The sequence below is a fragment of the Rattus norvegicus genome, chromosome 1 (genome assembly GCF_036323735.1).
Source record: "Rattus norvegicus strain BN/NHsdMcwi chromosome 1, GRCr8, whole genome shotgun sequence".
Classification (NCBI taxonomy): domain Eukaryota; kingdom Metazoa; phylum Chordata; class Mammalia; order Rodentia; family Muridae; genus Rattus; species Rattus norvegicus.
In genome coordinates, this window is record NC_086019.1 from 63,750,468 (window position 1) to 63,764,236 (window position 13,769).

Sequence of the window (13,769 nt, forward strand, 5' to 3'; positions counted from 1 at the left end):
AATCTCAGGGAGGGCCTGGGAATCTGAGAGACACCACTGAGCCCCCTGGGCCTGGCTGACTTAACTTGAGGTTGATGTGAGCGTCCTCTTTTGCTCACCCACAAGACACCTCAAAAGTCAGCAGTGAGCTTGCTGAGAGGCCAGGAGCCTCCATATTGGCCCAAGAGCAACTGTCCTCTTTTACAGGTTCATCCACAAAGCCTGTAATTCTGATTGGTGCAACAGTCTGGAAGAATGGATGACATCGTCTCCCAAGGGCAAGTGCTGTGCTAGTGGATACTGAGGAGCTGCAGGGATCAGACCCCTCCCCATCCTTCTCCAGCCTCTCTTGTTCTTCCTTGTGATGGTTCCTGCAGATATGAAAGATCCAGGCAGTACATGACATGGGTTTGAATATAATCTCATTACACTTTATTCCAGAGTGGCTCCAGTAAGGGTTAGGAGTGGCTCGTGAATGCCAAGCTCTCCCCTACTCCTGCAGACCCATGAATGGTGCCTTCTCAGGGCCCATCTATCCTGAGCCCAGGGAGCAGCCAGAGGTCATACTCATGCGATTTCATACTCAGGTCAATCTGCCATCCTGTAGCCCATGAGTCTGGACTCAAGTTCAGTGCTCAAGGCCACTTGTTTTTTCCTGGACACGACTTTGAGAATGTGGACACACACAGTGTTAGTGACACATTGCATGCCCTTGACTGGCCTTCAGTGTAGCCCTGACTGACCCAGTTCCTGCCTGCACCCAGGGATTCAGATCAGCATTGGCCAGATCAGACTCTTTGCTACCTGGTCCTATAGCTCACCTCCACTGTAGTTCATGTGTCCTGGCTGCTGCAGCTGCTCCAGAAGCTACCAGATGTCTTCCCACAGAATTGTACAGTCCCTGTGGGCTCATCCACAGACATCTCACTCTCTCCCTGCTGGGAGTTAGGCTGGATGCCTGCTGTGTGGGAGCTGCCTTGCCTTGTGGAGCAGAGTCAGAAGCAGTGGAGGAGATGTTGTCTGCTGCTCTTATTGTCCTCAGTGCCCAGGGCATCCCTGTGGTCTGGGTCCAGGTCCAGCTCCAGGTCACTGATATAGGATTCCCTATAGCTCTTCTCTGTGTGGAAAACAACACAAGATCTGGTGTTGGAGGAATATGAAGTACCCCTGCATTCCTGGAGCAGTGTTGGTCAGAGTCCTGCCAACCTAGAGATACGCCAAGGCTAGGCACTTGGAGCAAAGCATCATCCTTGGAGAATGAGCTCTGCTTCCCATGAGAGTCCGTGATTGGACTTTGTCTTCAGCACCCTCCTAGAATTTCCTTCTGATAGTTCTTTGGGCTGTGACACCTTTTGGAACCATCCTGAGCAGCCCTGGTGCCCAGGATAGGACCAGGTGAAAACAGAGTTCATCAGTTGCTGGCTTCTGAGGATACACAGTTTTTGCATTTGCACCCAGCATCCTTGATGACCTGCCTTATAACATGGGCACAGAGGTCCTACTTGCTCATGCATCACAGGTACACCTCTCTCTCTCTCTCTCTCTCTCTCTCTCTCTCTCTCCCTCCCTCCCTCCTCTCTCTCTCTCTCTCTCTCTCTCTCTCTCTCACACACACACACACACACACACACACACACAGAGACATTCATGAACATACAAATAGCAGACACACACACATGCACATGCATGCACAGATTCTGCACACACTCCTGCCAGTGTCCTGTGGCTTCAGTGTGCAGCAAGTCAGGTCCTCTCTCAATGGAGATTTTTAAAAGTGGAGAGAAGAGTGGGTCTTTCGGCAGCACAAAGGCTATCATCCCCCTTCCAGGTTGCATCTCTGGTTCTTTGCATAGCTAAGGATGTAAGGAATCCTTACCCTGTAGAATCATAGGCATCTTGGAGTGAAGGAAAGATGGTTCCCACCTTTCATCCTAACCCCCATAGGGAGGAAGAGGAGCTGACCACCACCAGCCATGATGATTGGCAACAGAAGGTATGGCCCTGTATGCCCAGCACAGCACAGCCAGTCAATCACAGGAGTGGTTCCTCAAAGGTTGATATGCTACATCATCAGAGCCTAGAGAGGGTGTGTGTGGCCATCAGCTAGGTGCCCGGGCCCAGGTGGATCTAATACCCACTTTCTGCCTCCTCCAGCTGCTGCAGCCACTGCAGCACAGGCTTCAAGCTGAGGTGGAGCTGGTGGGTGGAACGAAGCAATTGCAGCAGGTAGCGAGAACGCCAGGCATGACCTGTGTAGAGCAGCAGCTTCTGTGTTGCCAACAGCCCTTCTGGCTGGATTTCCAGCTTCTTCCCCTGGATAGATGGGAAGGAAAATGTGGTTTTACAGTCCAGAAAACTGTCCCAGCTGCAGGAGAGGACTACCTTAATGTCAGCCATAAGCCCCAACTAGGCCCCTGGGCCACACTTCCAGTTTAGAGAACTGGTGTCCTCGTGGAAACAGGTCTGTGGTCAGTGTGAGTACCATCTGTCTGCAGCCTTAAGAAGGCAGAAGAAACCTGGGGCAGCCCTCGTATGTAGGACACCCACCCCCATGCCTGTGACTATAGACAAGTCTTGCATGCAGGGTTTACAGTGAACCCTCATCACTGTCTAGAGCCAGCTTGCTGTCCAACAATTCTCACTGTCATGGCTTTGGGAATAAGGAAGGGAGACAGAGGCTAACAGGTGTATTTCTAAAGCACCGTGGGTTTTTTTTTTCCTTTTGTTGCTGAGTGGTACATTGGTGGCAGCCAGAGCTGTACATCTCTCAGAGAGCTCAATACCACTATGGCTGTGCCACCAGACATGGCTGTGATGACGGCCAGGAGTGGGAGATGCCTGGGGGTGTGGAGAAGCCACAGGGAGCTCTTGAACCCATCCTGAGGAAGAGTTGGTTGGGTCCAAAGTTCTTAGGACTCCTGAGCTTTATGGATGCCTTTCCCCCGTCAGACACCCACCAGAAATGTCACCTTCGAAATCCGTGACCAGGGAAAGTCGCAGAGCAGCTGTGGAGTGTAGTCTACCTCCTGAAAGACAGAGGTAACGTGGGATGTGGAAACTAGAGCATGGGGCTGGGTCGGCAGGAGATGGGAGAGAAAGAGGGAAAGTCCTTACCTGATAGATGGTCACTCCCTTCAGAGTGAGTCCCAGGAGAACAGTAGATTCATCCTCTTTCTTTTCCTAAAAGAACACAGGTAAGAAGTTTAGACTTTCGCCCAGAGCAAGTGGAAGAAGGTCCATCTAACAGGCTAGAGCCTCCGCAAACCAAGAACTCTGTCTAAGCCCCTCTTGTTGACCTACATATGCCTGGGGCACATATGTATGTGGTATGCTCCTATAGATATCTGAGTTCTGTGAACCTCTTAGACCAAAGTTCCAACCTCAGTGCCCTCTGTGGAAGGCTATCACCTAGGAACAGAGGCCATGTTGTGCTCAGGCATTGAATGTGGGACAGCCAGAGAGGCCAGTCATAACAGCCCAATCAATGTTAGCCCAAACCAGTTACAGCAGAGACTGAGGAAAGGTTTAACAGAACTCAGACACCAGAGAAACTCAGCACGCCGCCTCCAGGACAGCCACCAACATACCACATGCCAACCAGGCCCTAAGGACTGGAGTCTTAGTCACTTTGTCAGCCATGGCAGAGGTTGTCCTTGGTTCCTCCCACCCCCAACACCTCGGGGTCGACCTTGTACATCCTGAAGAAGTGGGCGGGAACATCCTCAAGTTGGCAAGCATCCCTGATGAAGCGTCGTATTGCCTCCTTTGCAGTGAGGCCCTGCTGTTCACGGTGCATGGCAGGCACATGCCTTAGGATATAATCAATTCCTCTCTTGTTGATAATCTGAGGATAGAGACACTAACTAGCTCAGACCCCACCCTGCCCCTTTCTCTGTGCCGACCTCCCTCCCCCTGACCTTTAGAGTCAGAACCAACTTCCTAGCTAGAGACAGACTCCCTAGCTAGAGTGAGTTAGGCTTTCCACCTTAGCCTTAGGCCCAAAAGTAGGGATGTGATGCTTCTATTTGGTTCCACTCCCCTCTCAGGTCACCTAGGTGTCCACAAGGGCCACAGAAGCAGCCCTCCTGAGAGGTCTGTGGAGCTCATTTCCCAACGAGGGGTTGTGTGGGTGTGGACTGAGGGAAGCTTTGAGAAAGCCTGCCTGGCCTCCAGCCTGGCACCAGAGATAGCTCTGCAAAGCAGATGTGTGAGGCCTAAGGCACAGAGGACAGTAAGTAGTATGGGTTGGGGGTCAGTTAGGAATAGTGTGGTTGGAGCCCCTGGAATCATTGGCTTCGCATGGCAATCAATCTGGGATTCTGCAAGGAGAATTAGCTGTCGCTCACCATCTTTCTTTCCTGGATACAGGTGAGGAAACAGGCACACAGAGCCTGAGCTACCTGGGTTTGTTTGTATTTACAGAGGATAGGTGGGTAACACTCTAAAGCTGGGCAGGCCAAGGTACTCAGAGAGATGTCAAGATATCTGGCTTCTCCAGGAGCCAAAGGCATGCCCTACTCTGGCCATAGCTCTTACACAGCACTGCCAGCCTTTTCAGTATTGGTGTTGGGGGTTGGTGAGCAACCTCGGGCTTGAGTCCTTCTGTCTCCATGCCCTCGTCCCTCCCTAGCTCCTCATCCTCCCCTCATTCATGGATTCCAGAGTTTGCTCTTGGTGAGCAGACATCAGACACCCCAGCCCCCCAGAGCCTTACCCACTGTGGGAAATAGGCGTGTGGCTCGAAGTACCTGCCCACATGGACTGACTCCTGTTGGTTGCCCAGGTCAGCCTGTAACCCATAGGCAGCCAGCAGAAAGTAGGCCTCCTCTCTGCGCATGCACCTGGACCTCAGTACCTGTTCCTTCAGGTGGCAGTAGTACAGGTGTAGGGCTGTCTTGTCACTAGAAGGCAGCAGGGCAGAGGGTCAGGAAAAGTGACTCCCCCGTGGCAGCTAACATGGCACCCTCCTTCTACCTAGGTCTGGCTTCCTGGTCCACAGGCCTCTGAGCACTCTTGGTGGCTACTCCCTACTCTGTTCATACACATGGCATCTCTTGTTACAGAGTCCTTAGTGATGAAGTCCAGGGGCTGTAAGCAACACAAGGGCTGTGCTTGTGGGTATAGCCCTCTAGCAGCTGAGATCCCAGGAACAAGTGGTTTCACTGGAGAGAGCTCCTTAATAAGGAAACTTGGAACTCTTAGGAAGAGGGCCAAAGCCATGCCACGGACTTGCCTCCCAGTCTACTATCCAATGTCATCAGCTAGCCAGCCAAAAGCAGTGCATCCCTCCTGACAACCTCTCCCAGATCTTTTAATATAGTCACCTGGCTGGCCACTGGTACAGGGAGCCATGTCCATCAGCCTCCATCTGGTTGTCCCTGCTGATATGTCTCTAGAATTTTCCACATAACTACACATCCTCACTCTCCAGAAACTTCTTCACTTATTCCCAGAAGTCCTCATTCTCTAGAGCCTTCTATAGTCACATATGTCTGACTCCAAAACCATCCATACTCTCATCCAAATTTTCTGGGCATCAGCAGAAAAAGACTGGCACTTGCCAAAGGACATCCTAAGGACACTAATGCCCCCACTGACACCTCCTCGGAGCTATTTTTGGAGAGCATTCAGTTCTTCTTTAATAGTTCCTTAAGAGCTCACTGTGTGTTAGGATCCGAAGCGGCATACCAATGGCAGCAGATCAACCTCTTGGAGAGCATCCGACCTATTCTCTCTTCAACCTTCCCAGGGCCCTCCCTACCCAAACATACTTAATGACTTAACACACCCAGAAGGAAAAGCTGGAAAGAACCCAGATGTCCTTCAACAGAGGAATGAATACAGAAACTGTGGTACATTTACACAATGGAGTACCACTCAGCTATTAAAAACAATGACTTCATGAAATTCTTAGGCAAATGGATGGCACTAGAAAATATCCTGAGTGAGGTAACCTAGTCACAAAAGAGCACACATGGTATGAATTCATTGATAAATAGATACTAGCCCACAAGCTCAGAATAACCAATATATAATTTACAGACCACACGAAGCTCAAGAAGAAGGAAGACCAAAATGTGGATGCTTCAGTCCTTCTTAGAAAAGAGAACAAAATACTCACAGGAGGAAATCTGGAGACAAAGAGTGGAGCAGAGACTGAAGGAAAGGCCACCCTGAGACTGGTACACCTAGGGATCCATCTCATATGCAGCCATCAAACCCAGTCACTATTGGGGATGCCAAGAAGTGCATGTGACAGGAGCCTGATATAGCTGTCTCTTGAGAGACTCTGCTAGAGTCTGGCAAATACAGAGGTGGATGCTTGCAGCCAACCATTGGACTGAGATCATGGTTCCCAGTGGAGGAGTTAGAGAAAGGACTGAAGGAACTGAAGGAGTTTGCAACCCCATAGGAAGAACAACAATATCAACCAACCAGAACCCCCAGAGCTCCCACGGACCAAACCACCAACCAAAGAGTACCCATGGCTCCAGCTGCATATGTAGCAAAGGATGGCCTTATCAGATATCAATGGGAGGGGGGCCCTTGGTCCTGTGAAGGCTCAATGCCTTAGTATAAGGGAATGCCAGGGCAGGGAGGTGGGAGGGAGTGGGTGCATGGGTGGGTGGGTGGGGAAGCACACTTATAGAAGCAGGAGGGGGAGGGAATGGGATAGGGGATTTCTGGAGGGGAAGCCGGGAAAGGAGATAACGTTTGAAATGCAAATAAAGAAATTGTCTAATAAGAAAGAAGAGAGAGGGGGGGGAAGAAAAAGAAAGGAAGGAAGGAAGGAAGAGAGAGAGAGAAAGAAAGAAAGAAAGAAAGAAAGAAAGAAAGAAAGAAAGAAAGAAAGAAAGAAAGAAAGGAGTTCAACTCCGAGGATCACCTACAGCCAGCAGATGGAGTTGCCTGCCTGGGTTTGAAAAGATAACATGCTTACACTAGGACCTTTCTTTTTCAGAGCACCCTGGAAGTTATTTCACCCTCACTGTCTTTGACATCAGTGTAGTTACCGTATTGCCTTCCCGTTTTCCACGTAGAACTGCACTCTGAAGAAGGCGATAAAGGGTGCCCTGGGTCTTTTATCCCCCTGCCAGGTAGAAGAGGAAAGAAAGAGGCAGGAGCTTGGAGACGAGCCCAGGTGAGGCATGTACAGCTGGGCAGCTGCTGCAGGGCTGCCTGGGGGACATCCCACACTCAGGTCTCAACAATTGTGACCGTTAATTGTATCCTTTTATCTTGTTTTTCTTTAAAGGGCAAAAACCCAAATGGGATGTTGTCAATTTTAAAACATCAAATTTTGAAAGTATCAAGTAGAGGAAATGGGGGTGGTAACCCACCTACCCTCACTCTTAGGTCTTGGGGGCACTGTGAGTATGACAGAAGACAACTTGTCATACAGATGACCAGTGAGGACGGGTGAACCTGATCCACAACCTGCTGGTCTCAAAGCCAAGGGAACGCTTCTGGTGGTGATAGGCATGACTGTCAGGTTCTTCCCCACCACCACCCACACTTACTTTGTGTGTGTCTGTCTTCCAGTCGTCCCCCCCCGACCCACACTTACTTTGTGTGTGTCTGTCTTCCAGTCCTTCGAGAAGTACTTGCTGAGCTTTTGCTTCAAGTCCACAAACACATACTCATTTTCTAGAAAAGGGAGACACCCAGGTCAGAGAAGACATTCCCATTGTTCCAAGAGCTGGGCCAGAGGAAGTCCATCTGATGGATTAGCTAGTGTGGCACAGCTGTCTCCACAGAGGTTGAGCACTCAGACAAGCTCTCACACACACACACACACACACACACACACACACTAACACACACACATACACACACATACACACAGACACACACACATACACTACACACACGCACATACACACATATACACATGCACACACACATACATTCACACACACATACACACACTCACATACACACACTCACACACACATACACACACATACACTCACCCACACACATATACACATGCACACATATACATTCACACACACATACACACACTCACATACACACACACTCACACACACATACACACACATACACTCACCCACACACATATACACACAGACACACACATACACTCACACACACACGCACACACAAGCACACATGCACACACACACATACACACACACACATACACTCACACACACGCACATATACACATACACACACACAGACATACACTCACACACATACACTCACACACACATACACACAGACACACACATACACTCACACACACGCACATACACACACATACACACACACATACACTCACACACACACATACACACAGACACACACACATACACTCACACAGACACTCATACACACGCACATACACACACACATATACACACGCACACACACATATACACATGCACACACACACATACACTCACACACACATATACACATACACTCACACACACACTCACACACGCACATACACACTCACACACACACATACACTCACACGCACACACACACATACACTCACACACATACACTCACACACACTGCAGGTAAGACTTGGTCATCTCAGACTGTTGCCATGGCAATCATCTTCCCAGGGTAGACCCACCACACGCTGCTTTTCACTGTAGGGATAGCATGCTGACAGTGTCTGCAGACCTAACCTGCAGGCTTGAGCCCTGGACGCCTGTAATCTGTCACCAAACTGACCACTCTCCGTGACACACTCCACTCTTGAGGGCCACCTGGGTAGGTGTACCTTGGCACAGAGCAAAGGCCTACTGACTGGGTAAAGTGTCCAGGTCTCTTGCATTCTCCTCAGTCTCTATACCTAGAATGAAGGGAAGCCCAGCTGAAGACCACTTCCAAGGAGATGGAGACCCAGACATAAGACTGACCTCAGAAGTTCTGAGTGCTACAAACCAGGTCCAGGTAGAACACACCAGCTCTCCAACTTTCTCCTGCTTACTCTGTCTCAACTCCTCAGAATTGGAGGGCAAGCTCACACCTTGCTTGTGTGTGTGCGTGCGTGTGTGCGTGCGTGCGTGTGTGCGTGCCTCTGTGTGTGTGTGTGTGTGTGTGTGTGTGTGTGTGTGTGTTTCAAGGCAGGATTTCACACCTCAGGGTGGTTTGCAGCTATCCATGAATCCCAGGACTCCCCCAATCTCATGGCCCTTCTACTTCATCCTCACAGGTGCTGGGGTCACATGCCTGCACCACCAGATCTGTCACCCTCCGTTGCTGGGCACTCAAATTGATCTCTGAAAGGTGAAACTATAGACCATTAAATAATTAAAGCAGGGACCCCAAGGTCATGCTAAGAGTCCAGGTCTCCATAGGAAGGGCTCTGGGCACACATCAATACAGAGCTCAGTTGGATGGACTAGCATGCTAGCCTCAGCTGGCAGCCTTCTGCTCTCTTCTGGTCCCCAAGTGAGCTCTAAACGTGTCACCCTTGCTCAGAGAATTCTCAATTCAGTGTGGAAGATGGGAACCCTGGTCTCATTCCTTGCTTGTACCCTGACCATTTGTTCCCTGAGTTGTGAAGACCTCTCTCTGGTGTGGAGGGAGATGTGTGGTAAAGCTGGTGGGTAGGAATTGAACCCTTCCCACGAGGAGTGTCCCCACACTGGGAGATGACACAGTCTGAGCAAACATTTACTCCCTGCTACAGCAAGGCCCACTTTGTGCTACCTGGCTTTCTCAGCTGGTACCCATCTGGGGCCATGCCACCTTAGACCCCTCTGCCTTTCAGGCTCTTAAAGGCCTCTCAACTAGGGTAGATCTGGCCTTGCTACCAGTGGCCTCCTGTGACTACTCCCTGATTATCCATTTCCTAGGTGTGGCTGCCCAGATGTCAAAGTCCTAATGGGTGGACAGCTCCTCCTTGTATGGATGTTGAGCCTCAACTAAGAAGACAAAGGTCACAGAGCACATGACTTTGGTCTTGCAGATTAGACACCAGTTACTTGAGCTGGGCACCACATGATCCCAGAAGACTAATTCACCCATGGCTTTAAAGTGAGTGCACCCATGTTTTAATGTGTGGACTTGCACTATGCAAGTACGGATGTGTGTCTGAACGTGTATGGTGAAGGCACAAAATGAGCATGTAAGGGAGTACATGGTTTAACTCTATGTATATGAGAATATATGTCATGTGGTATATCTACAATGAATGGTGGGTGTTTGTGTTATTTTGTGTGGTCTATATTTATGTGCACATATGTGTGGTGTGTGATTGTGTATATGCATGTATGTGCCCATGTACTCTGTAACACGTGTGAGTAGTATGATCATTTGGGGTGCATGTGTATAAGTGTGTGTGCACAGATGGCCAGTTGCCTGTTAGCCTTACTGGTTCAACTGTGGGCAGGATCTGTGACAAGATACATCTAAATTCCAAGCACCCAAGTTCCTTGCCCTAGGGAAGTCTAGGTTGGAAATGTCAAGCGATGCTTACCTCTGAGCACACTGAGGCCAAACAAATGAGCTTCTCTGATGTGTGCCATATCACACACCTGCTGGAAGAGGTCTTGTCCTGTGGCTGCGACCTGGAATAGAGGAAAGAAAGGCTTTAACCATATGCAGAACTTCCTCATAAGACCTGTGGACGAGCAGAGACATTAGGTCAGGAAGGGAGCAGTGTTACCTGGTCAGGCGGGGCCAGAGCCTAGGACCAGGACCTAGGCAATCAATTTGTTTCCAAAGCACAAATGTACACATTGCTCCCCAAAAAGAACATCCTTGGGAGTGGAGAGGATGTGTTCCAACCCAGAGAGAAGATGCCCTCTTTCTTTAGGTACTCCCTGTGGCCAAGGGAATTTCACTACACAGCTGAATTTGATTTTGTAAAAAATTTTTATTGAAAGGATCTGTAGAGGCCTGAGTTGTGGGGGAAAGGGCAGCAGCTAGCAGGTGTCCACCTTGGTAATCCATGGTCACCTTCTGGGGTGTCAGTATACCCCTCAGTATTTGCTCAGTGCTGCCACCAGATGTTAGAGGGAACCCCACAACATTAGTGACCTCAGCATAGCATTTGCTGGCTTCCAGGTAGAGACGAGGGGTCCTTACTACAGCTAGCAAGCCCCTGTCACAGGGATGGCCTGAATCACACAGGGTGACCCAAAGTTAAGAGTGAAGGTAAGGCAGGAATGTGTGGCCTGGGAAAGGGTGTGCCCCATGACAGTTGCATCCTTGATGACAGGACAGTGAGGAAGATGACAGAGAGTGAAGACCAAGAAGATAGAAACTAGAGATCTGTCAGAGTCCAGTTTGTGGCAGGAGCAAAGGGCAAAAGGATGAAAGAAGTCCTCTAGCGAAGCCAAGTTCTGTCATCTACAGTCAATTTCTGGATAATGGGGACACAGTGTACTTTTCCTAGAGATCACGCAGGTCCCACATAGCAAACCTAGCCCATGTTCTCTAACTCATATACAGGCCTTCTTCTTTTTAGAGATCATATAGGTCCCATGTAGCAAATTCAGCCCATAGAAGTTCCAGACACCACAAGGGACAGGGAAGCCCATGACTGAGGGGGAACTAAGCAATCCAGGACCCTGTGGTGACTAGGGAAGCCAAGATGCTAGATTCCAGGTGACTGGTAAGGTTGGTGCTTACTATGCCACATGAAGCACTTTGTAGAAAAGTGGAGGCCCCATGTCCCCCTGGAACTGGACTCCCCTCCTACATGCAATTCCTGCTGTCACCTTTTCCTGCCTTCCCCATGTGTCCTCCCTGTCCCTCTGATTGCGAACCCTGGCTGTCACCCTACCTACCTGCACTGACAGCCGCAGTTGTTCCCAGGAAGGGAGTAGTACCAGGATGTCTCTAAGCTCCGAGTTCATCTCCAGGTCCCAGCTGTTGTTTCTGTTGAACACCATACAAGGGCTCTCCCAAAGGCAAGCTTTGTCTACTGCCTCCTGCAGAAGACAGCGAATCAAGACTAGAAAGTCCAGAGTCTCTCACTCAGGTGACATCACTATGCTAATTCTCTGATATCCTTTCTATTTATTGGTGCAGGGGAGGAGCTCCCATAGGCAGCTACACTGTCTATGTTGGCCCTGTCCAGAGAGTGGCTGGGAAAGACCAGGAACTCAGTAACTGAGAAAAGAGCAAGGGTCGGGGCCATAGTGCAAGGTGTGTGAAGACTACTAGAATGCAGGCAAGTGATGCCACCACTCTCAGGCAGGATGCAGGCCAGGACACTGTGTGCCTTGACAGCAGGGGATGGGGCCCTAACTCCCTTGAAATGCTCCTTCAGCTCCTCAGAGGGTGGAGGGGCCCCACAGAGGCCAGGAAATGGGCCATGCAACTCAGAAGTGACAGCTGTGTGACTAACTGAGATTCTGAGTGTCATCTCTCACTAGCCAGGATGAACAGACACCTGGAAGTCCTAAGGATCAGCATAGAGCAGGGAGCAGGTCTTGAAAGCCACTGGTCTCACAACATTTTCACTCAGAGGTTTTCCTGTCCTCCTTGGGACAGCATTGAAGAAGCCCTGGTTCAGAATCCAAGAGCAATTGTCTGATACACAGCAGGCTCTGAATGGGCAAGGGCCAGTTCTGGGAACGTGAAGTCCAGCTGGGAGAGGCTGGCACAGTTAGGGGGTCACTCAGACACCACCTCCTGGGTCAAACTGATGTCTTGCTTTGTGCTATACCAGGTCATGCAGATTTCCTGGGTGCTTGTGGCCAGCCCTCTTCCTCATCAGGTAGAATCACTGTCCATCACGAAAGATAATTGAAAACATCCACAGGACACAGATCTAAGGGATCTATACCAGGATTCCATGGTGTTCCCAGAACTTGTTCCTGGTCTGAAAAGAGTCACCCCAAAAAGGCAGTGGACAGCTTCAGCGTGGCAGCGGGTACAGACATCTATTCTTCCAGCTGTGTCTTCAGCCAGGAGAAGAGCATTGGCAGCACCTCTACACTGTACAGCATCAGAAGTCATCCTGGGGCCAGCGCTGGAAGCTGCTCAGTGCTCAGGGACCCTGTGCCTGATGCCTTACAGATAACACTTGGCACAGGCACCTCCAGACTCAGGTTCTTTTGCTTTCTTTGCCCCTCTCTCTCTCTCTCTCTCTCTCTCTCTCTCTCTCTCTCTCTCTCTCTCCCCCCTCCCCCTTTCCCTCTCTCCCTCCCCTTCCTTCATTCTTTCCTTCTATTTTTTTTTTATTTTTTTAATGTATGTGAGTACACTGAAGCTGTCTTCAGACACACCAGAAGAGGGCATCAGGTCCCATTACAAATGGTTGCCGGGAATTGACCTGAGGACCTCTGGAGGAACAGACAGTGCTCTTAACTGCTGAGTCATCTCTCCAGCCCCCAGGGTCACGTCCTTACTGATAGATGTGACAGATTTTCTAAAACTGGAAGGCTCTTATAGCTCAGAACCCTGGACTCACAGGCTACCCAGTGTCAAGGGCCATGACTCATTCACAAAGAATACACGAGTTCCCGAAAATGCCTCATATCACCCAGCCAGGCAGCTCCATGTCCCATGGCTACTTGGACACTCTGAAGTCACCCTGAAGTCAGTGGCTGTGGTCCTCTGGCTCCTCAAAGCCAGCAGCTCCACGTCTTTTGAGAAGACAGAAATGTGGCTAAGCCCCGGGTGAGTACCAGTCCACAGCATCACCTCTTAGTCTCCACGGAGATTTGGATCCATGCCCCAGAACACTAAGACCTAGGGATGCTGATACCCATTAGATGAAATCATAGCTTGCCTGTGATGTACCTGCTTCTGTGAACTCCCCTCTGGGTGGCTGTTAGATCAAATGCAGA

The 13,769-nt window shown here is 50.0% G+C and overlaps 1 protein-coding gene across 1 annotated transcript; it reads right to left on the reverse strand.

Annotated features, from left to right (window-relative positions):
• Positions 1-384: 384 nt before the first annotated feature.
• Positions 385-11,916, reverse strand: Frmd1 (FERM domain containing 1). Its single transcript, XM_063280883.1, has 10 exons — positions 11,760-11,916; positions 10,445-10,535; positions 7,547-7,626; positions 6,993-7,069; positions 4,694-4,880; positions 3,668-3,823; positions 3,094-3,159; positions 2,937-3,005; positions 2,118-2,292; positions 385-1,096 (listed from the first exon to the last, which is right to left on the reverse strand). The coding sequence occupies exons 1-10, from the start codon at positions 11,862-11,864 to the stop codon at positions 975-977; spliced, it is 1,128 nt and encodes a 375-aa protein (XP_063136953.1). The 5' UTR covers positions 11,865-11,916; the 3' UTR covers positions 385-974.
• Between the last annotated feature and the right edge of the window lie 1,853 nt (positions 11,917-13,769).